Below are 21,548 nucleotides of genomic sequence, written 5' to 3' on the forward strand. Positions count from 1 at the left end.
GCGTCATAAGCTTTCAAGTCCAGAGAAGCATTAATTCCAGAGTGTAAAAGTAATACGCAATGCTGCCATATTGGCTTCTGCAGCTACACATCAAAGCTATGAAAAAGAAGAAAATCTGGTAAACCACAACATCAGGAAAGATAAGTATTGTAGCCAAAAGAGTGTGTTCTTAGCCCTTTTCTTAAAAGCATAAGAAGCACAAATATGTTTAAATTTGACTTCGCATGATTTATAAGCGTAAGATTCTCTTGCTATCTCCCTCTTGCAGGCTTTAGGTATGGTAGACCTGACTTTCCTTAATCTAAAAAAGCCCCTCACTACTGGGCCTCAGAAGAGAAATACAAGCAAGAGATTGAACCCACAACAAACCCAAATGCCAACTCTGTCTCTGTATCTGCTCAGCAAGCCTAGACTTGCCGCAGTGCGCAGACTCGCCGGTTTGGGGAGGGCGGGGCCCAGGGAAGGACGGCGCACGCGCACTGCAACCTTGGGCCTGCTCCTGCGAGACAGGAAAAAGCAAGCCTGGGGAGACGGGGCTGCGTCTTGTGCGCAAGCGCAGCAGCGTCCGGGGAGGGGGGTGGTCTGCTCCCAGCTGTCGGTCATGTCGGTGCAGGAGGACCCGGTTCAGCGCGAGATCCACCAGGACTGGGCCAACCGCGAGTACATCGAGGTGATCACCAGCTCCATCAAGAAGATCGCGGACTTCCTCAATTCCTTCGGTACAGAAGCCGCCGCCCTGGCCTCCTTCCTTCCCTGTGGGGGTCGCGATCCCTGCCAAGCGGGGCGGGGGGGGTGTCTGGCTGGGGGCGCTGCTTGCCCACCTTTACTTTCCCTTTTCTCCTCCTGCAGACATGTCCTGCCGCTCGCGCCTGGCCACGCTCAACGAGAAGCTGACGGCGCTGGAGAGGCGGATCGAATACATCGAGGCCCGGGTAAGGCGGCGGCGGCGGCTCCTTAGGATGGGGGACCCCGGAAGGCGATGACCCCCATTGCCTGGCTGGCTGCACCCGCGGCCGACTTGGCTTCGGGGATTCTGCTGCCACGACCCCCTGCTCCCTTTTGCAGGCTTCCTCCAGGCACGGAAGCCAGGCTTGCTTTTGCCCTCCCTGGAGGTTGAGAGGAACCAAAGTGGTCAGGCAGCAGGTTGGGCGCAGGGATGTAAGAAGCCGCCAAATGCTGAGTCAGATCTGGACCATCCAGCTTCGTATGACCTGTGCTGATGGGCAAGTGGCTCTGCAGGGTTTCAGTCAAGGAATCTTGGCAGCGCTAACTGGATATGCCTGCAATGGAACCGCTGCAACTTAGCTATGGCCCTTGTGTGCTTGAATGATTCATAAATAAGGCACCTCATGGGTCATCTAGTTCAACCCCCTTCACTGCAAAAGCCCTCCAGTCAGCTTCTGCCTTTCCTCCCAAACCTTCCTGTACATAGAAAACTAGCATATAAGGGAGAAGGCAGACACATTGTGATACAAGCCTTTTTTGTTGTTACCTGGAGCCCTCTTCATCACACACATTTGGCCCACACATTCCACCCAGAAAAATCTACTACACTTAAAGCTGTATTTGATTTTAAGTTATCATATTAGGGGAAAGTACATGTATTATTTATATATTTCATAACATGTATACATTGCTTGATTATTTTTTTAAGCAGTTTACAAAAGTGCTACCAGAGTGGCATGAAGTAGGTTATTGATGCTCTTTTCTGAAATTTTGGTTGCATAGTGAAGGTATTGACTTAACATGGATTTGGGATTGTTTCATATGGGTCAGCCCAGCTACTTTTGCTTTATTTTTAGATTTTAAGGCGTTATGTGATCAAGTGTGCACACAAAAAATAATAATATCTATACTCCTGCACCAATACTACATATAAGTTTCCTAAAGAAACTTAGGAATATCCTCTTCCCCCTTCCCCTCCCAGGAAACCACATTGCAAGGCAAGCAAGCTCTCTTCTTTCTTTTGACAGGTAACAAAAGGTGAAACGCTGACATAGGGTGGCGGAGGCTGGCAGGGAGCCAACCTGGAAAAAAATGTGCAGCTGTTTACGAAGCTGATGATCAGACATCAAGTTTCTTCATTTCTTAATATGGATGGGAGTTACGCTCGTCTCTGCCCCTTGGGAAGCTGCATCCCCCGTTTGGAGCCTGTGACTTTGTGCGGGTGATTTCCACCTGAAATGGCTAAATTGTACAAGAGCATGTTTAATTATGTGGTTTTTATACAAGCCGATTTATGTGCTTGCAAAGCTCTCTTTAACAGAATCTTTATGAAACCAAATCTTCATTTCTGGGAACACAATGATGGTGGTGATGTTGCTTTTTAACAGTTGAAACAGACCAGGATGTTGGGACTGTGCATAGTGGGCAGTTTCAATATACACAGTCAGAGCATCCTGTGGCTGACTTTTGCTGCTGGAAGGTATCTGTTCATTTCGCTGCGGTTGTCCAACAGAATAAATGTGCAGTGTGTTTTGGGGGCAGGGGGAGACTTATCATGTGCCAAGGGAGGGGGGCTTAGTTTTCTAAGTATTTTGTATTCTCTGATGTAACTTGGGGTATCTTTTTTTCCATTTGTGTTTCAACAATAAAACCTCCTATGCTTAACAAGTCTGGTCAGTCTGCAGCTAGAGTTTGGGATGGGTGTGCATAAGGGATATTGCCGCTGTGTATTTAGCCCATCCAATGCCAGAATAGTGTGAGTGTCCAAGAAAATATTGGTGGACACTTGCAGCTCCCCAGTGTATCCATAGATAAACATTTTAAATGTTTGTGTAAATTTATTTTTATTTTAATATTGTGGAATTCAGTGTTGTGCTAGGAGATTGACCTGTCACTGCAAGCACTTCTGCTCGCCCAGTGGAACAATATCCCCCATGTGCTGTTCTGGGGGTTCTTCCGACCAGAGTGCATGTGGGGGAGGTGTTGCGGGGATGCAGAGAGAGAAGAGGGTAGCCCCACTGTGCTAGTGGGAGAATCTGCCCTGGCTACTACCAGTAGGACCAGGTAGTTCGATTCGGCTCAGTTGCTGTGAACTTGATGGTGAGCACTGGGTAATAAATCAAATGAACAACTAATAATAAAAAATAGATATAAATAGTATCCTGCTTAGATGCCTATTTTGGCCTAAGTTATATATTAGTTAATTTTAAAATAACAATAGGCACTGAAAGCTGGGGCAAACCACCATTTATTCACCATGCCACAAACTCTGAGCCATGTCAGAGCTATCCATGCCTCCAGAGCAGGGATGAGGAACTGGTGGCCCTCCAGATATTCTTGGGCTCCCAATTCCCGTCAGCCCCAGTCAGCATGGCCAGTGGGCAAGGAGGAAGGGAGTTTTAAGTACAACATGAGGCAGCTCTTGGGTGTAACTAGGGAAAAGGCCCTGCTCCAGGTCTCCTGAGTTGAGGCTGAGTAAAGGTTTCAGCTTATCCTAGCTAGACATGTTAAAAAAAAATTAAAAAATTGTCCAGTAGCACCCTAGAGACCAACTAAGTTTGTTCTCTCTGAGGTGCTACTGGACAATTTTTTAATTTTTTATTTATTTTGATTGTGTCAGACCAACACGGCCACCTACCTGCACCTAGACATGTTGTTGGCCATGGTGCAGCCACTGTTTCTCCTCTGGCAGCCTGAATGGAAACAGGAAGAGGAGCTTCCAGTCAGCCTTTCAGCTGCCCCTCATACAACCAGCTACATTTTATTTCAAATTGGTGTTGATTCTAATTTCTACAAATGTGCATCACATAACACCCCACCTTGGCCACCCAGTTTCCCAAAAAGAAAGTGGGAAACACATAAAGAGATAAAATAAAATAAAGGGGGAAAGTCTGCATGGAAGGAAAAGGCACTGGTCAATCCTGGATGAATGAAGATTACGAAAACTGCATTTTATTTCAGAATAGGAATCAGAACAATAGTTCTCAGAAACAAAGACACTGATTCAGTGATACTAAATTCCTCATGATGACAAGAAGTCATAGAATGTTTTCTGAAATGCAAGCAATTCATTGATAATGACACAACCCATCATTAGAAATTTTTTATTGGTTTTACAACATTTTTTTAAACAATACAAACACATAAAAAGACATACAAACGTATAATTTCATAACCTTTTTTTCATGATCCTCATTTCTCGGACTCCCCCATACCTCCCCTTTCTGCATCCCAATTTCCAAGGTTGTTTCAGCAGCTTCTAAGTGGTTTTGTCAAATGTATGTCCTCTTAACCTTTCCTTCAACTTAATCTTATGTCACTGTGATTCCCTTTTCTTTCTCAACACCTCGACATTTTAGCATTCCTCAATTTTATAATAGTTTTTAAGATAGATTTTAAACTTCTTCCAATCCTCTTCCGCCGTCTCTTTCCCCTGGTCACGGATTCTGCCGGTCATCTCAGCCAGTGTCATATAGTCCATCACCTTCATCTGCCATTCTTCCAAGGTGGGTAGGTCTTGTGTCTTCCAATACTTTGCGATGAGAATTCTTGCTGCTGTCGTAGCATACAGGGAAAAAGTTCTATCTTTCTTTAACACCAATTGGCCGACTATGCATGGAAAGAAAAGGCACTGGTCAATCCTGGATGAATGAAGATTACGAAAACTGCATTTTATTTCAGAATAGGAATCAGAACAATAGTTCTCAGAAACAAAGACACTGATCCAGTGATACTAAATTCCTCATGATGACAAGAAGTCATAGAATGTTTTCTGAAATGCAAGCAATTCATTGATAATGACACAACCCATCATTAGAGTACAGTATTCTGTGCAAGTTGTGCCTTTCCCTTAGTGAAAGTACCGTATTTTTCGCCCCATAAGACGCACCGGCCCATAAGACGCACCTAGATTTTAGGGGGGGAAATGAAGGAAAAAATTTTTATTTCCCCCCCAGGTGCGCTGCGCTACACCAGGAGCTTGGGGCGTGCGGAGCTCAGCGCGCCCCAAGCTTCTGCGTGCCGGCAAGGTCTCCGCTAGCGTGGGAGAGCCGGCGCCTCTCCCAGGGCTAGCGGACCCCTGCGCTAATCCAGAAGCTTGGGGCGTGCTGAGGTCAGCGCGCCCCAAGCTTCTGCATGCCGGCAAGCAGTCCGCTGCCGCCCCAAGCCTTGCGCACCCGGCGGGACCTCCTGCCGGGTGCGGGAGGCTTGGGGCGGCAGCGGACTGCTTGCCGGCATGCAGAAGCTTGGGGCGCGCTGACCTCAGCACACCCCAAGCTTCTAGGTGCGCGCAAGCAGTCCGCTGCCGCCCCAAGCCTTGCGCACCCGGCGGGACCTCCTGCCGGGTGCGGGAGGCTTGGGGCGGCAGCGGACTGCTTGCCGGCATGCAGAAGCTTGGGGCGCGCTGACCTCAGCACGCCCCAAGCTTCTAGGTGCGCGCAAGCAGTCCGCTGCCGCCCCAAGCCTTGCGCACCCGGCGGGACCTCCTGCCGGGTGCGGGAGGCTTGGGGCGGCAGCGGACTGCTTGCCGGCATGCAGAAGCTTGGGGCGCGCTGACCTCAGCACGCCCCAAGCTTCTAGGTGCGCGCAAGCAGTCCGCTGCCGCCCCAAGCCTTGCGCACCCTGTCTTCAGGGCGCCCGACGCTCCGAGAAGCAGGCTGCTATCCGCAGCCTAGACATCCCTGCGGGTCCTCCCACAGGGCTGCCTGGGCGGCGGAATTGTTCCCGAAGCGTCGGGCACTCTGCCTTCAGGGCGCCCGACGCTCCGAGAAGCAGGCTGCTATCCGCAGCCTAGGCAACCCTGCGGGACCTCCCACAGGGCTGCCTGGGCTGCGGAATGGTTCCCGAAGCGTCGGGCGCTCTGCCTTCAGGGCGCTCGACGCTGCGAGAAGCAGGCTGCTATCCGCAGCCTAGGCAGCCCTGCGGGACCTCCCACAGGGCTGCCTGGGCTGCGGAATGGTTCCCGAAGCGTCGGGCGCTCTGCCTTCAGGGCGCTCGACGCTGCGAGAAGCAGGCTGCTATCCGCAGCCTAGGCAGCCCTGTGGGACCTCCCACAGGGCTGCCTGGGCTGCGGAATGGTTCCCGAAGCGTCGGGCGCTCTGCCTTCAGGGCGCTCGACGCTGCGAGAAGCAGGCTGCTATCCGCAGCCTAGGCAGCCCTGTGGGACCTCCCACAGGGCTGCCTGGGCTGCGGAATGGTTCCCGAAGCGTCGGGCGCTCTGCCTTCAGGGCGCTCGACGCTGCGAGAAGCAGGCTGCTATCCGCAGCCTAGGCAGCCCTGTGGGACCTCCCACAGGGCTGCCTGGGCTGCGGAATGGTTCCCGAAGCGTCGGGCGCTCTGCCTTCAGGGCGCTCGACGCTGCGAGAAGCAGGCTGCTATCCGCAGCCTAGGCAGCCCTGTGGGACCTCCCACAGGGCTGCCTGGGCGGCGGAATGGTTCCCGAAGCGTCGGGCGCTCTGCCTTCAGGGCGCCCGACGCTGCGAGAAGCAGGCTGCTATCCGCAGCCTAGGCAGCCCTGTGGGACCTCCCACAGGGCTGCCTGGGCTGCGGAATGGTTCCCGAAGCGTCGGGCGCTCTGCCTTCAGGGCGCTCGACGCTGCGAGAAGCAGGCTGCTATCCGCAGCCTAGGCAGCCCTGTGGGACCTCCCACAGGGCTGCCTGGGCGGCGGAATGGTTCCCGAAGCGTCGGGCGCTCTGCCTTCAGGGCGCTCGACGCTGCGAGAAGCAGGCTGCTATCCGCAGCCTAGGCAACCCTGCGGGACCTCCCACAGGGCTGCCTGGGCGGCGGAATTGTTCCCGAAGCGTCGGGCGCTCTGCCTTCAGGGCGCCCGACGCTCCGAGAAGCAGGCTGCTATCCGCAGCCTAGGCAACCCTGTGGGACCTCCCACAGGGCTGCCTGGGCGGCGGATATCTTCCTGAAGCCTGGAGAGCGAGAGGGGTCGGTGCGCACCGACCCCTCTCGCTCTTCAAGCTTCAGCGAAAGCCTGCATTCGCCCCATAAGACGCACCCAGATTTTCCCTTCATTTTTGGAGGGGAAAAAGTGCGTCTTATGGGGCGAAAAATACGGTACAAGGCCGGGGTAGCCAACACTGTCCTCTGGCTGTTGGACTACAATTCCAATCAGCCCCAGCCAGCAAGGTCAGGGGCAATGGGAGTTGTAGTCGAACAATATCTGGCAGAGGGGTACCCTAGGTTAAGCAGAAGTAAAGTCCAAGGTGAATATGTTATTTATAGACAAATAGGTGAGTGGTTGTTTTAAATATTGCCTTTAATGCTGTAACCTTCCTGGGACTTTAGGGCAGAGGGTGGTATATAACTAATTAAATAATTATTAAGTTGCATTTATTTTTTACCAGTTTTATTGTTTTATTAAGTTGCCTTTTCAACAATAGACGTCCCCCTGAAAGAGTGCAGTTTCTATTTACGCTGAGCCCCAAATGGTCTGTGCCACCAACCGAAAACGCTCGCTGGCCTGGAAGAGAAATGGGAGGGGGGGCGTGCAACAACATACACACCACCCTTTGCCAACCTGTTGCCCTCCAGAAGTTTGGGTCTACAACTCCCATTACCCCAAACCAGCACACCAATGATAGCTGGGGGTTGATGGGAGTCGCAATGCATGCCATCTGGAGGGCACCAGGTTGGCGAAGGCTTCTATCTGCACTGCATATCCAGGCATGGCCAAATTTGGCCCTCCAGATGTTTTTTGGGACTACAATTCCCATCATCCCCGACCACTGGTCCTGTTAGCTAGGGGTGATGGGAGTTGTAGTCCCAAAATATCTGGAGGGCCAAGTTTGGCCATGCCTGATATGCAATCGAAAGCCTGACTTAGGGCACCTCTCTCCCCCTCCCCCGCCGCCTGAGCCACGTCACTTTCACTTTCTCGCTCGGCTTCTTTATCCTGGACTGACTCCGGAGAGGTGAGTCTGCTGCCCAGCGTCCTGTCCCCCCCGCCCCAAATGCCTCTGCAACGCCAGCCAGCCTTGCCTAGAGACGGCAACGAGTAGGTCGTGGGCGGCCAAAGGAGGCGCCATTAGGAGCTGGGAAGAAAGTTCCCCCTGGGTGGTGGCGGGAATGTGCTCGCCTTCCAGTCCGCCGGAATGTTTCCGCCGGTGGGGCCAAGCCTGGCCGCACTGTGGGCGGGGGAAATGGGGCAACAGGGGCCACTTGAAACTGAATAAACGACGAGGCAGCTGTTTAATGCGACCCCCGCCCCGCTCGTGTCGCAATGGACGGGGTGGCGGGAGGGTTGCGCCTGACAAGGCCGCCTGGCGGCTGGGCGGAATGGGAGGTGTTTTCCTGTAGGGGCGGAGAAGGGGAAGCTGAGAGGGACGGGCATTTGGTGAGAAAGACTTATTAGAAACCTTTTTAGAAACCTTATTAGAAACCTTTTGTGAAGGAACAGTTCAGGCAGGACCTGGCGGATGATAATGGCCGAGCTGTAGAGCGCGTCTGAAAAGCTGGGGGTGTTTTGCTCAGAAGGGCGAGCGGGGGAGAAAGGGTTGTGGGAAGAAACCAAACTTGTTTTTGAGTAGTAGGTGATTTCTTTCTAGTTCATTATGATCCCATCAATAATAATAATTATTATTATTATTATTATTATTATTATTATTATTATTATTTTATTTTATTTTATTTTATTTTATTTTATTTTATTTTATTTTATTATTTATACTCTGCCCATCCCGCTGGGTTTCCCCAGCCACTCTAGGCGGCTCCCAACAGAATATTAAAAACATGAGAAAATATCAAACATTAAAAGCTTCCCTTAACAGGGCTGCCTTCAGATGTCTTCTAAAAGTCAGATACTGTAGTTGTTTATTTCTTTGACATTCTTTAAGGATTTAAAGCAGTACCACGTCACTAAACCAGGGGTCAGCAAACTTTTTCAGCAGGGGGCCAGTCCACTGTCCCTCAGACCTTGTGGGGGTCCAGACTATATTTTGAAAATAAAAATAAAGATGAACGAATTCCTATGCCCCACAAATAACCCAGAGATGCGTTTTAAATAAAAGCACACATTCTACTCATGTAAAAACACCAGGCAGGCCCCACAAATAACCCAGTGATGCATTTTAAATAAAAGGATACATTCTACTTATGTAAAAACACGCTGATTCCTGGATCATTTGCGGGCCAGATTCAGAAGGCGATTGGGCCAGATTCGGTTTGCTCACCCATGCTTTAAACCAGGCATGTCCAACAAGGTCGATTTAATGTGGCCCCCATGACAGTATATGTCCTGGGGTAAAATCCTAAAAAAAGCTCAACAGCTCTGGTCAGCCCTCATGCATGCTCACTTCATCAAATCTGGCCCTCTTTGAAAAAGGTTTGGGCACCCCTGATTTAAACAGTTGTGGCTTCCCCTAAAGAAGCCTGGGAACTGTAGTTTGTTATGGGTGCTTTTAGGAGATGCCTGTTCCCCAAACAGAACTACAATTCCCAGGGTTTGTTGGGAAAAGGAAGTAATTGTTAGAACTGCTTTGTGAACTGTAGCTCCATGAGGGGAACAGGCGTCTCCTAACAATTCTCATCGCCCTTAACAGGCTATGCTTCCTTCCCAGGTTGCTTTGAGGGAAGTAAGGACTGACTTAAGTGGGATAATGCTTATTTAAAGGTGTGGTGCTGATGAGACCTCACTAGTGCTTGTTCCTAGAGGGCTGGGTCAAAAGCAAAAGCTTCCCAGCCTGCCACACATCTTGTGGACCCTTTAAACCCAATTTCGGGCAAAAACATCCTTGCTGCACGCTTCCACAGAACATGATTAATACAGTGGTATCTCGGGTTAAGTACTTAATTCGTTCTGGAGGTCCGTTCTTAACCTGAAACTGTTCTTAACCTGAAGCACCACTTTAGCTAATGGCGCCTCCTGCTGCCGCCGCGCGATTTCTGTTCTCATCCTGAAGCAAAGTTCTTAACCCAAGGTATTATTTCTCGGTTAGCGGAGTCTGTAACCTGAAGCATATGTAACCCGAGGTACCACTGTAGTACAATCCTAACCACATCTTTCAGAAGTAAGTCCTACTTAATTAACTGAGACTTTGTCCCACATAAATGGGTTTGGATTGCAGATTTACATCCCTTGTTCAGGCAGTACAGTTCCAAAGTGGTTCTTGTTTTGGAAATATGTAGTGACAGATGTAAATACGGAGTGGACGGCTTCTGTGTAATATGGGTACAGTAAAGACCCACACATGGATCCTAAAGTCGGTATGCGATGTCAGTATTATTCCCTTCCCTTCTGTCCACCCGGAAACCTACAAAATGTATTCCAGAGGCCTTTCTCGTGTGAGTTACTGCATGATGGGCAGGCGACATCTTTTCTTCTGGTTCTTTGCTTGCAGCCTGGCTGTGAGCTGGCGATGGAGTCAGGAGGAGGAGCCACAATGCAGGACTTCCTACTAGACGCCTTAGAGGATCTTGGCCAAGAAGATTTTGAGAAGTTTAAGTTTAAGTTGCGTACTGCAGCAGCTCCCGGGGGTAAGAATATTCCACTTGGACGGATGGAGAAGGCAACTCGGGAGAAGATGGTGGAGCTTCTGGTTGAGTTTTATGAGGAAGAGGCTGCTGCCCTGATGATAACTATTTTTGAAGACATTGGTCTCAAGTACAATGCTTCTAAACTCAGCAAGGGTATGGATTTGTACTCACCTAGATATAATGTGCTATATAATTGACTGCAGTTCAGTATAGCTAATAATTGCTTAGAGCAGGGCTCAGCAAACTTTTTCAGCAGGGGGCCAGTCCACTGTCCCTCAGACCTTGTGGAGGGCCGGAATATATTTTGATTTTTTTTATACGTGAACAAATTCCTATGCCCCACAAATAACCCAAAGATGCATTTTAAATAAAAGCACAAATTCTACTCATATAAAAACACCAGGCAGGCCCCACAAATAACCCAGAGATGCATTTTAAATAAAAGGACACATTCTACTCATGTAAAAACACGCTGATTCCAGGACCGTCCGCAGGCTGGATTTAGAAGCTGATTGGGCCGGATCCAGCCTCCGGGCCTTAGTTTGCCTACCCATGGCTTAGAGGCTGTTCACCCACCCCTAGCTCTGCTCACCTCACAATTTTACAAGTTCATTGTATTTTTATTTTTATTTTTCAAAAGTGACTCCTTTCTGTGGAAGTTCTCTGGCACAAAACAAAAATTGCCATTGCAGGTAACAAGAGGCTGGAAGGGAAAAGGGGAGGAAAGGAAACAGCAGCCCTTCACACAAATCCTTTCCAGACTTGGGGTGACACATTTTTTCTTTTTTTTTACTGCTCTTCTGTGAAAATCTGGTATATATGAAAACTTGTTATTTCTAAAATAAAATAATTTGGAACGTGTGCACAGAGGTGAACACATATCTCTGAGCAAGCCTACAGGTGGCCTAGATTTCCTGGCTTGGAGCCACACACACATATTTTAAAAATTATTTCTGACTGTTCTTCTGTGTAAATCTGGTATATTTTAAAAGTTGTATTTCAGTTTTTATTTTTTTACAAAAAATTAAAAGGTGCATGTAGGGGTAAACAAATACCTGCTTGCATTCCCACAAGGGACCTCAGGTATCCAGAACTTACCATGGGCAGGAACGTACTAACTGAGGGGACAGGGACAGCAACATACAGTGCAGTACATCCCATCAAGCCCCACTGCTATTGAGGACTGGAAACATTGAGATAGATTTTAGAGGCATAAAATTGAAATTGCTCCTCTGTGGATGAAGGCATACATATACACACAGAGAAGATAATTACTCGTGTTCACATTAGTGCCCTGGTGTAGACACAGCCCAAGTGAAAATAATTTCTTTCTGACAGAAACCTTCCAAAATGTTCTCAGATAGCTTGGGGGGGGGGGGCTTACTTTCCTCAAGCCATTCAACCAAGCAAAATGTTTTTAAACACCGTCAGTTTACTTTCATTTGCTAAAATACAGTTCCTTCCATTTGTTCTGAAACTACATAGTAAAGGGAGGGAGAGACTTTTAAGCGCCAATAAGAAGGAGGAAATAAAAAGGAAGGAAAGAACTCTTATCAGATGGAGGGATGAGGCATGGTGGGCGCTGCATAAAATAGGGTTGGGATGGGCACATGGGGCTGCCATGCTGCAGGTTGCCCACCTGTGATGCAGATGATATAGAACTGAATTTGATTCCAAATGCTAGTTGACCTAAAACCCCAAAGCCTGTCTCAAAACTGGCCTGAACTCAGATTTTCAGGAAGGGGCTTGGTATGTACAGTGATCCTTTCAACTTTCCTATACATTATGAGCACCAGAGTTTAAAAACCTACTGATCGCAATACAAAAATGTCTGACCAGTTATTTTATTTCTTTTTCAGAGGTTGGGAAGCAATTTCAAGGTATGTAAGCACCTCATCATAAGCCATTGTAAGTTTTAGTCTAGAACTCAAGATAAGTGGCTCCCTTGTCATAACTTTTCGAAAGCAGCCTAGAGAGCCAAGAAGACTCTTGAGGCTCAGTAATTTGTAGAATATGTTTGAAGGAGAAAAGCAAACAAAATTGGATAACCACAGGATTGTGAGGCATAACTGCAGATATCAGGTAAGCATGGCCTCTGGAAGATGTAAGTATTTGCATCGCTCTCTAGTTTGGGAATATTGCACTGTACCAGTATTAAGAGGGGAGGGAGTGGTAATAGAGAGCTGGTGCTAGACAGAACAGGACTAGTGTTATTCTTCTAGCATTGCCAATGAGCTCTAAAATGGTCAGTGGTGATCAGCGTCTGGCCTCCCAAGAGATTGTTTGTGGCTCCCAAAGATTCCACCACATTTGAATTTTTTATTTTAAGTAAGCTTTCTTTAATTGCTCGCTCCTATGCCCCTCCTTTTCTTTTTTAATCTGTTTAGTTTCTGCTCCCACAGATATACCTGTGATGCCAAAAGGTTTTCTGTGTCCCCAAGCCCCTCCCTTCAAAGTTGACTTTTTATTTATTTTTTAAAATACTGATCACTCCCAGACATCCCCTGCTGTAACCTTTTGATTCCAAAAGGTTTTTCCGAAAACTTGTTCTTTCCAGTGCTAATAAACAAAGACACAAATTGATTACACCCACTTTCCCCTCTGTGACTACAGACACTTTTTTACCAGCCGTGTGCACTTTGACATGCCCATGAGTCAGTAAATTTTCATATATATCTTGTTTATGATGGGGGGGAAATACAGATCCCATAAAGTAGAGCCAAAGTGAAAGAGATGTATGCTAGTTTAGGTTTTCCCCAACGATAGGAACAATTCAGAAACAGTTCAGGCAAACGGTATGCCTGATTCAGGGTATTTGAATGTTTTAATGTATTTTTAATAGTTTGTTGGAAGCCGCCCAGAGTGGCTGAGGAAACCCAGCCAGATGGGTGGGGTATAAATTATTATTATTATTATTATTATTAACTCTGCAAACTTGCAAACACAGACCTTGGTAGTCTTGAGCAAAAGAAAAGTTATTTAACTCAGAGGGTCTGCATAGACAAGGGACCACTGGGAAATCAAGGGGGGCCTGGCATCAGGCAAGCATGTTGCAATGCCATGGCAGGTGGTTAATCCTTCTCTCTGTCTATACTAGATTACAAAAAAAAGTATGCTGAGAACGTGAAGGAAGAATACTTGCTAACAGAGGACAGAAACAGTCTCTTTGGTGAGAGCACCCCATTAAATGCCCGCTATATAGAGTTACTTATCATCAAAAAACACCGGCCTCAGAAGCAGAGGGAACATGAATTGGTTGCTACTGGCAGGCTGCACATGGACATCTTGGAAACCAACAGTTCAAATTATTCATCAACTGATATACAAAGCCTTTTTGAACCTGATGAATCGGGAATAGCCCCAAGAACTGTGGTGTTGCAAGGACCTGCTGGTATTGGTAAAACGATGACCGTGCAGAAGATTATGCTGGGCTGGGCTGCTGGGGAGCTGTACCAGGACGTCTTTGACTACGTGTTCTGTATTCGCTGCAGAGAACTAAGCCTTGCTGAAGATGCCAGCAGCCTGGCTGACCTTATTGTAGATCAGTGTCAAGACATGTATGCCCCAGTGAAAGGGATTTTAGCCCACCCTGAAAAGCTGCTATTCATCATTGATGGCTTTGATGAGCTTTGTTGCTCCTTAGAGCTCATAGGAGACAGTTTCTGTGATGATCCTTATTCAAAGATGTCCATACAGGATGTTCTGAGCAGCTTGTTGAGAAAGAAGCTTTTGCCCAAATCCTACCTGTTAATCACCACAAGACCTGGTGCTGCAGAGAGGCTGCATGGGTGCTTGAAGTTTCCGAGATTTGCTGAGATCCTTGGATTCACTGAGAAAGGTCGCCGTGAGTATTTTTTCAAGTTCTTTAAAGATGACCAGAAAGCCAACCTAGCACTGAGATTCATTGAAAATACCAGTGCAGTCTCTACCATCTGCTTTATCCCCATGGTGTGCTGGATCATCTGCTCTGTCATCAGAGTTGAACTGGAAACTGAAGACGAGATTGCAGACACCTTGGACACCACAACAAAAGTCTTTGTACAGTTTTCTCACAATCTTCTTAAGCATGATTCTGCGAAATGGAAGAACTCCTCTCTGAATGAGCTCGGAAGACTCTGTTCCTTGGCACGGGCTGGCATCCTGGGACAGAAAATCCTCTTTGAGGAGCAGGATCTCAAGGAGCATCATTTGGAGGTTTCTGCTCTTAAAGACCTCTTTCTAGACAGAAGAACATTCCAGAGGGGGGTTGGCCGGCACAACCTGTACAGTTTTCTCCATCTTTGCTTCCAGGAGTTTTTTGCTGCCATGTGGTATATTCTGCAGAAGGACTCAATGGAAGTTTCAGATAACAGTATGGGGGACTTGAAGACACTTTTAGCTGAGTGTGAGAAGCCAGGCAATGAGCATTTAACATTAACAGTATGCTTCGTATTTGGCCTGAGCAGTGAAAAGGTGCGCATCTTTCTTGAGCAGACTCTGCAGTGCAAGACATCTGACTTTGTGAAGCCTTTCTTGCTTCAGAGAGCAGAAGAAGTGGCGACTGAGGAGCCTCCTCGAAAAGGTCATTGCCTGCTGAAGTTTTTCCACTGCCTGTTTGAGACCCAGGAAGCAGAATTTGCAAACCGTGTGATGCATCATTTCCAGAATATTGACCTTTCTTACCAGATACTCTCGGTGCTGGACTGCAGGGTTTTGGCGTTCTGCTTACAGCACAGTAAAATCGAGGATCACTCCATTGATCTAACGTTTTGCAGGCTGAAGTCTTACCACATGAGAGCTTTGGCTCCAGGAATAAAAAACTGTACAACTTTAAAGTAAGTGATGCCATCATATTGTTTTTTAGGAGCAGCAAATGCCAGGCATTTCAGGATTTGAGTGGAAAGCCTTTGGGTTGGGCACTGATTTGTTTTTCCCTTTGTTACCAGGATTACTTGTCAAAGGAGGATAGACACTCCCAGACTCAAGCACACTGTGTTGTAGTGGTGGAATAGCCATGTATTCACTTCTTCACCATTTCTGAAACCATATGAAATAAATGTGGCAATATATGCTTTGTATAAATGCCTTGCTGTCAGTAACCATGGCTCAAAATCCCATCCAGTCTCCATCTTTGGCTCAAAAGCTCGTGCAGTCTTCTTGTCCCCCTGCCTAGAATAGTATGCACAGGAAGGCAAAAAGCCCCTGGTTTCCCTGGCTTGAAAATCCTAAGTCATGCACGAAGTTGTGAGATGCATACTGGGCTTGGAAAAATAAACGTTGATGGTGGTGTAACTAATGTGTTCTTGGTCACCATTCTATTTCTCAATAGAAAGTTTGAAATAAGGAAATGAAAGCTATATTCCCATACACACCTACCTGGGTGTAAATCTCCTTGAACTCAATAGGACCCTTCAGTAGCTATGCATAGGAGTGCATGGAAGGTGTGTTATTTTTCCGCTAAGTACACAGGTGCCAGCCTTCCCCATAAAAGCTTTGTTCTGTTCTCTAACACCTAGAATTGGTTGGCACTGTGGTAAGAGTGCCCATCTGTTTGGCCGATCTAGATTTTCACAGAACTCAAAAACCTGCAATTAGAAATCTCTGTGTGTTCAGTCAAAACAAATTTCTCCATAGATTCCAATGTGTATTACAGCTACATTTTAGTTATGATAGAATTCTGGCTTGTGGTTGTTTTTGGACCAGAACCAGTACTATGGTTGGAGAACAGAAGGAACGCATTGGGGAGCAATAAGTGTGTAGGGGCAAGGAAGGGAATAGAGCGTGGGATCCTTCTTGCCCATAGCACCCTCAAAAAACCACTTCCTCATACACAAACTTTTTGTAATCCCTAATTTTCAAGTATTTCTCTGTACATGGCTAGAAGCCTGCTCTTTTCATAAGGAAGTGGAGATTTCACACTTCTGTGTGAGCTATTAAGTTTCTACATTGGATGGTCCAATTCCAACTATGCAGACCCAACTTCTTATATTCCTCCTAGATTTTGAAGAATCAGTCCTGAATCTTTTTTCATCTTTCTCATTCTCTCTCTTTCTCATTGTAGCTTTGGAAGTAACAAACTTGGAAACTCAGGAGTGCATGTTCTCTGTGCCACTCTGAAGGAACTAGACTGTAATGTGACTACTCTAAAGTAAGTAACAAGGGAGCAGAGACACATACAAAATGTTGGGTGTATGTATGACGTCTTTGTGGGCTTGGAGTTCAGATTATTTGCTATCTGCGCACGATTCCAATGGGGTGCAGGGTCTGTGGGAGTCTGGGTGCAACTATCTGGCAGTGAGAGAGAAATTCCACAGTGGGAAGGGTTTTTAGGCACAAGTAGCCAGACACTGGTGCTGAGAGCAGGATGCAAAGACAGAGTAAGGTCCTGGAACAAGACCAACAGGACCAGGGACAGCTCCACATCAGCAGACAAGTTGTCTCCAGAAGATACAGAGCTCAACTCCTTATAATTTCCTCTTAATGACTCCTCTAGTCCCACTTCCAAGTAAAGTGGGGGGAGGAAAGCACTCTGGCTCAGTAGCTTCCTAGTATGCCTTCTGGCACATAAGGCAATGAGGAAAGAGGAATGTTAGGTATTCCACATACTGACTATTCAACCTGGCAACTTGGCTTTGAGTTGCATGTTAAATTCTGGAAGTAGACTGAATAATAGTTTGCTTGTAACTATATATTCCTTTGAGACTGTTCTCACCAAAGCTTTGAGGAAAGGGTAATAGTGCTTAGATGTAGTGTGTGATCTGCCTATGACCTTGCGTCCATTTTGTCCCTGCCAGTCTTGATGAGAATTACCTCACAGATGCTTGCGCCCAAGAACTTTGCACTATTCTGAGCACCAGCCACACGCTCCGCACCCTAAACCTTCAAGACAACTCCTTCTCAGAGGTTTCTGTGCCTTTCATCCGCCACCTCATGGAGACCTGTCCCAGCCTGACTGTTCTGGCGTAAGTGCTGATAAAGGGTGGGAGAGAGAACTAACCTTGCCTTTCAGGAAACTGATAGGATTGCTTTGCTGTTGTCGCTCCTGAGGCCAAAGAAGTGAAGTGGCAGGATGGGAGGAGTATTTTGACTGAATGGCAAAGGGTTAAGGGCAGGTTTCTCAGAGCATATCTGACCTTACAACTTGTCACCAGAAGAGTTTGCTCTTTATAAGCAGATTCCAACATAACAAATACACACATTTATGCTGACATCACACACACTTCCATCCAGAAACAGAGAGGGTGGTTAAAAGACAAGGGAAATTGCTGTTTCCAGTTCCTTTACATGGGAATAAAATGGTTTGAGCACATGATGTAAGGCCAAAAGCTGAAGCCAGTAAAACTTTCCATTCTGCTAGCACGCTCTCCTCCTGCTCTCATTTAGGTCCAACATAGAGATTGATAGTTGTGTAACCACCCAGTTCATTCCACCAGATTTGTTCCTGGCGAACTGAAGACATGCTACAGACTTGCCAGATTCAATTAAAGCTATGGTGTCTTGGACATAGGAAGAGAAGGAAAGAAAGAAAAAAGTTGTGATGATGCTTCTTGCTTGCCTCAAGGATACATTGCAGCCAAGCAAACACACTTGAGGGTGTGGAACAGTGTCAGTGAGGAAGCGGGAGAGAGGAAATACAACCTAAGTAAGGAGAGTCTTGAGGGTTGGAGGGCTGCATTCGGCTTTTGGGCCTGAGATTCCCTTCCCCTCCCTCAGTCACATATGTCCAGCTCCTGCATACCCTTAAAAAATATCACTCAGTTCATTACCTTAAGTTAAATCACTGGATCCTTCCTCTCTCTGCTGCTCACTTCATATCATAGGATATGAAGACAGAAGGTAGCATTGCAGCCCACTCATAAAAACTGCAGCTTCAGATCCTGGTAAAGTGGTACCTCAGGTTAAGTACTTAATTCGTTCCAGAGGTCCGTTCTTAACCTGAAACTGTTCTTAACCTGAAGCACCACTTTAGCTAATGGGGCCTCCTGCTGCTGCCGCACCGCTGCTGCACGATTTCTGCTTTCATCCTGAAGCAAAGTTCTTAACCTGAGGTACTATTTCTGGGTTAGCGGAGTCTGTAACCTGAAGCGTATGTAACCTGAAGTGTAACCCGAGGTACCACTGTATTCATTTGTACTCATTTCTGGTTATCTTTCCTTTTCTTCCAGGTTGGGTAGTAATGGATTTGGTGAAAAAGGAAGGAAACGCTTGAAACAGCAAGAGAAGAAGTTAACTAAGTCAGGACGTCCTTTTTTGTTGTGGCTGTGACACATTCTAATTTGTATGCTCTGGATCAACAGCAGTCATGTTACCAAAGGGCAGCATTGTACTGAATCAGGTAAACGTGCTTGTAGCTGCAGGATGGGAGTTCTAGAGCTGAACATTTTTTGAAAAGAAAGAAAGGCAGCTTTAAGGCTCAGATGCAGAGCTGCCAACTTTAGTTGTTGAAAATGCTTCCCAAACAGGAAGGATGAAATGAGCAGTCATTGGATTAAAAAAGTAAGCACTTTGATCAGCTATCTGATTATTATTTTTTTTAGTATTTTCTTACATAAACTAGCAGCCTTGTTTTAATTTCACTTTAATTTGTATACTACCTTTCTATATTGCTCTACAGAAGGCAGTTTACAAGCTGAAGAAACAACAAAATTAAACAACACAGATCACACATCTTATTAACGATCCAATCCAACACAAATAAGGCAAATAAAAAAATATGGCTTAAAATCAGTAACTTATATCCAATAAATTCAACAGTCCCATTAGAATATAATAGTACCCTATAAAATTAAATTTCAAAATACCAACAAATAACAATTAAATAGAAATCCACTATCAACAATTACAATAAATCATTACTTAAATTATAAAGATAACAGCAAAATTACAATACATAAGATACCGCAATACATAAAAATTCTTGTAAAAAGATCAAATTGAGCAGCAGGGGCACATAGTTTATGAAATTATTAAAAGATCCCCCCCCCCTCCCCAGGTCACACAAAGCTCCTCTCTTCCAGCTGCTTTTGCTGTTCTTAAAGCAAAGGCTGTTGAGAAAGGCTGTTGCTCAGCTGGACGTGATTAAGGGCAGGCAAAATGAGGCTCTTTTGCTGTTCTTCACACTTCCCAGCCAAGGGAGCTGACAAGACGCTGAGGCAGTTGTAGTTGTTAAAATGAGATGAAGAAGCAAGGTGTTATGGCTACTCACATCTCCATGAGTGGATAGAAACTAAATATGCTCATAGCTTTATTACAAGTCCTGAAATTTTTGTCCACTAATGTGAAAGCTGGCAACCATGTTATGGTATCTTCTAGGGTTGCCATATTTTGAAGATCAAAAAAGAGGACACATTTGCCAACTTCTACTTTTTAACTTTGGATCGCTATGACGACACTTATTTTACATACCCACAACAAAGAGGACGTATCCTGGAAAAAGAGGACACATGGCAACCCTACAACAAATCCAGGTCCTGTTCAGACCATAGTCAAAATAATTTGCAGAGCTGTATATTGATATATAATAACAGTGAGTGTATTATATAGAGGGGGTGAATCAGGAAGGGGTTTGCATAGAATCCTCCTGCACTGTGTGGCCACTGTGAGAATAGGATTCAGGACTAGGTGGGCTATTGGCTTTATCCAGGAGGACTTTTCTATGCTCCTCCAAGAACATGGTCTGCAAATCCATCACCATCTTTGTTTACATCCCCTAGACACATACCAGTTTTTCAGTTATCCTAAAACTGCAGAACCCAGAAACGGACACTATCTTCCAGGTGAAGTCTGACCAAACCAGGTTAGAGTTGTACTATTACTCTTGTGCTCTGGACACTATATGTTCATTGTTGCAGCCTAAAATTTAATTAGCCTTTTTAGTTGCTGCCTACTCCTGTTAACTTGTGGCCTGCTAGAAACCATAGGTCAGGCATCCCCAAACTCGGCCCTCCAGCTGTTTTGGGACTACAATCCCCATCATCCCTGACCACTGGTCCTGTTAGCTAGGGATGATGGAGTTGTAGTCCCAAAACAGCTGGAGGGCCGTGTTTGGGGATGCCTGCCATAGATCATTTTCACATGTACCATTATCAACTCAGGTATCACACATCCTCATTCCTTAATATAAATAAATAACATATTTGTGCAAATACAGAACCTTACATTTATCTCTCCTGAAATTCATTGTTGGTTTTTTAGTAGTTCTCCGCCCTGTCATGAAAATCTCAGTTCCTTTTTCAGTCTTCTAAGGTATTAGCTACCCTTTACAGCTTGGCATTATCTGCTAATTTTTATGAACATCCCTTCTTTCATGCATGTCATTTGCCTCCTTCATAATTTTTTTCTGTGTATTTTATTTAATGCTTATTTGTGGATTTTAATAGTACTAATATAATGACTCTAAATATAAAATAAGTAGAGCATATCCATGAAAATAAATGGCAAAATGTCACATTAAAACTAAGAAAAAGTGCACTGTTATTTATTTATTTCATTTATGAGTTGCTTCCCATGAAACATCCTGAAGTGATTAACAATAAAAGCATCCGACAATAAAACCATATTTCAACATTTTAAAATCCCAGCTCAGGTACAGATTGGGATAAGAATTAACCTTCCCCCGCCTGTAAGTGACACATTTCAGTCAAAGCAAAGCATTTTTAGTGGGAGAGTTAAGAAAATGTTTAAATCGCTTTTACTGAAATCAGTGGGATGTGTGTTGTTGTGTGCCTAGTCTTCTTTCCCCTTATTACTAACTCATAAAGAGAAGCATGGGAAGTGAGGTGGAAGGCGGGGCGGGAAGTGTTTTGCATTGTCATCAGAACATAGGACGATTTCAGCCTAAAGTGGCTTCAAGGAGATGACGGTCCATAGCCTGGGTGCTACCCCTGATAATGCCTAGTCATCTGTACTTGCCATTCTTCCACTCAGATGGTGCCTTTAGAAAAGCATCCCCAGCAAACGTTTGCATTTCTTCTGAACGTGGCAGCAACAGTGTGGCTTTTAATTAAAAGCAGATGTAACATTTTATTGTGCTTCCCTGGGGATTTTTGTTCTCAGAAACTGTTGGGTCATGATTGTTGAGTCGTATTAAACATCCATCATAAAAGAGACAGCCCCAGCGTGCTTATGGAATGTTGCAATTGTG

The 21,548-nt window shown here is 46.0% G+C and overlaps 2 protein-coding genes across 7 annotated transcripts; both read left to right on the plus strand.

Annotated features, from left to right (window-relative positions):
- The first annotated feature begins 500 nt into the window (after positions 1–500).
- Positions 501–2,613, plus strand: BRK1 (BRICK1 subunit of SCAR/WAVE actin nucleating complex). The gene is made up of 3 exons (XM_081185931.1): positions 501–719; positions 850–932; positions 1,974–2,613. Exons 1-3 carry the CDS (start codon positions 602–604, stop codon positions 1,998–2,000), a joined length of 228 nt encoding a protein of 75 aa, XP_081042057.1. The 5' UTR covers positions 501–601; the 3' UTR covers positions 2,001–2,613.
- A 4,402-nt stretch (positions 2,614–7,015) lies between these two features.
- On the plus strand, positions 7,016–21,428 carry LOC308582581 (NACHT, LRR and PYD domains-containing protein 3-like). 6 transcript variants are annotated; one of them, XR_014005741.1, is made up of 8 exons: positions 7,961–8,288; positions 10,291–10,579; positions 12,286–12,306; positions 13,524–15,240; positions 16,467–16,553; positions 17,200–17,367; positions 17,839–18,047; positions 18,571–18,914. XR_014005741.1 is itself a non-coding variant. In XM_081185836.1 (7 exons), the coding sequence occupies exons 2-7, from the start codon at positions 10,309–10,311 to the stop codon at positions 18,668–18,670; spliced, it is 2,364 nt and encodes a 787-aa protein (XP_081041962.1). In that variant the 5' UTR covers positions 7,016–7,866; positions 10,291–10,308; the 3' UTR covers positions 18,671–18,914. The 6 variants fall into 6 exon arrangements, 4 of the variants coding, with proteins under 4 accessions (XP_081041962.1, XP_081041964.1, XP_081041961.1 ...); XR_014005742.1 differs by lacking the exon at positions 17,839–18,047 and adding an exon at positions 19,020–21,428 and having other exon boundaries at positions 7,962–8,288; positions 18,571–18,901; XM_081185836.1 differs by lacking the exons at positions 7,961–8,288; positions 17,839–18,047 and adding an exon at positions 7,016–7,866.
- The last annotated feature ends 120 nt before the right edge of the window (positions 21,429–21,548 follow it).

This window comes from Podarcis bocagei (assembly GCF_964188305.1).
Source record: "Podarcis bocagei genome assembly, chromosome: 2".
NCBI lineage: Eukaryota > Metazoa > Chordata > Lepidosauria > Squamata > Lacertidae > Podarcis > Podarcis bocagei.

What these genes read in the sequence shown, in the direction of transcription:
- BRK1 (XM_081185931.1), top strand. Translation starts at nt 602, where the DNA reads ATGTCGGTGCAGGAGGACCCGGTTCAGCGCGAGATCCACCAGGACTGG. An exon ending in GGACTTCCTCAATTCCTTCG is followed by an intron (nt 720 to 849) that starts GTACAGAAGCCG and finishes CTCCTCCTGCAG; the next exon opens with ACATGTCCTGCCGCTCGCGC. An exon ending in TCGAATACATCGAGGCCCGG is followed by an intron (nt 933 to 1,973) that starts GTAAGGCGGCGG and finishes TTCTTTTGACAG; the next exon opens with GTAACAAAAGGTGAAACGCT.
- LOC308582581 (XM_081185835.1), top strand. Translation starts at nt 8,175, where the DNA reads ATGGACGGGGTGGCGGGAGGGTTGCGCCTGACAAGGCCGCCTGGCGGC. An exon ending in AAAAACTGTACAACTTTAAA is followed by an intron (nt 15,241 to 16,466) that starts GTAAGTGATGCC and finishes TTCTCATTGTAG; the next exon opens with CTTTGGAAGTAACAAACTTG. An exon ending in TGTAATGTGACTACTCTAAA is followed by an intron (nt 16,554 to 17,199) that starts GTAAGTAACAAG and finishes TGTCCCTGCCAG; the next exon opens with TCTTGATGAGAATTACCTCA.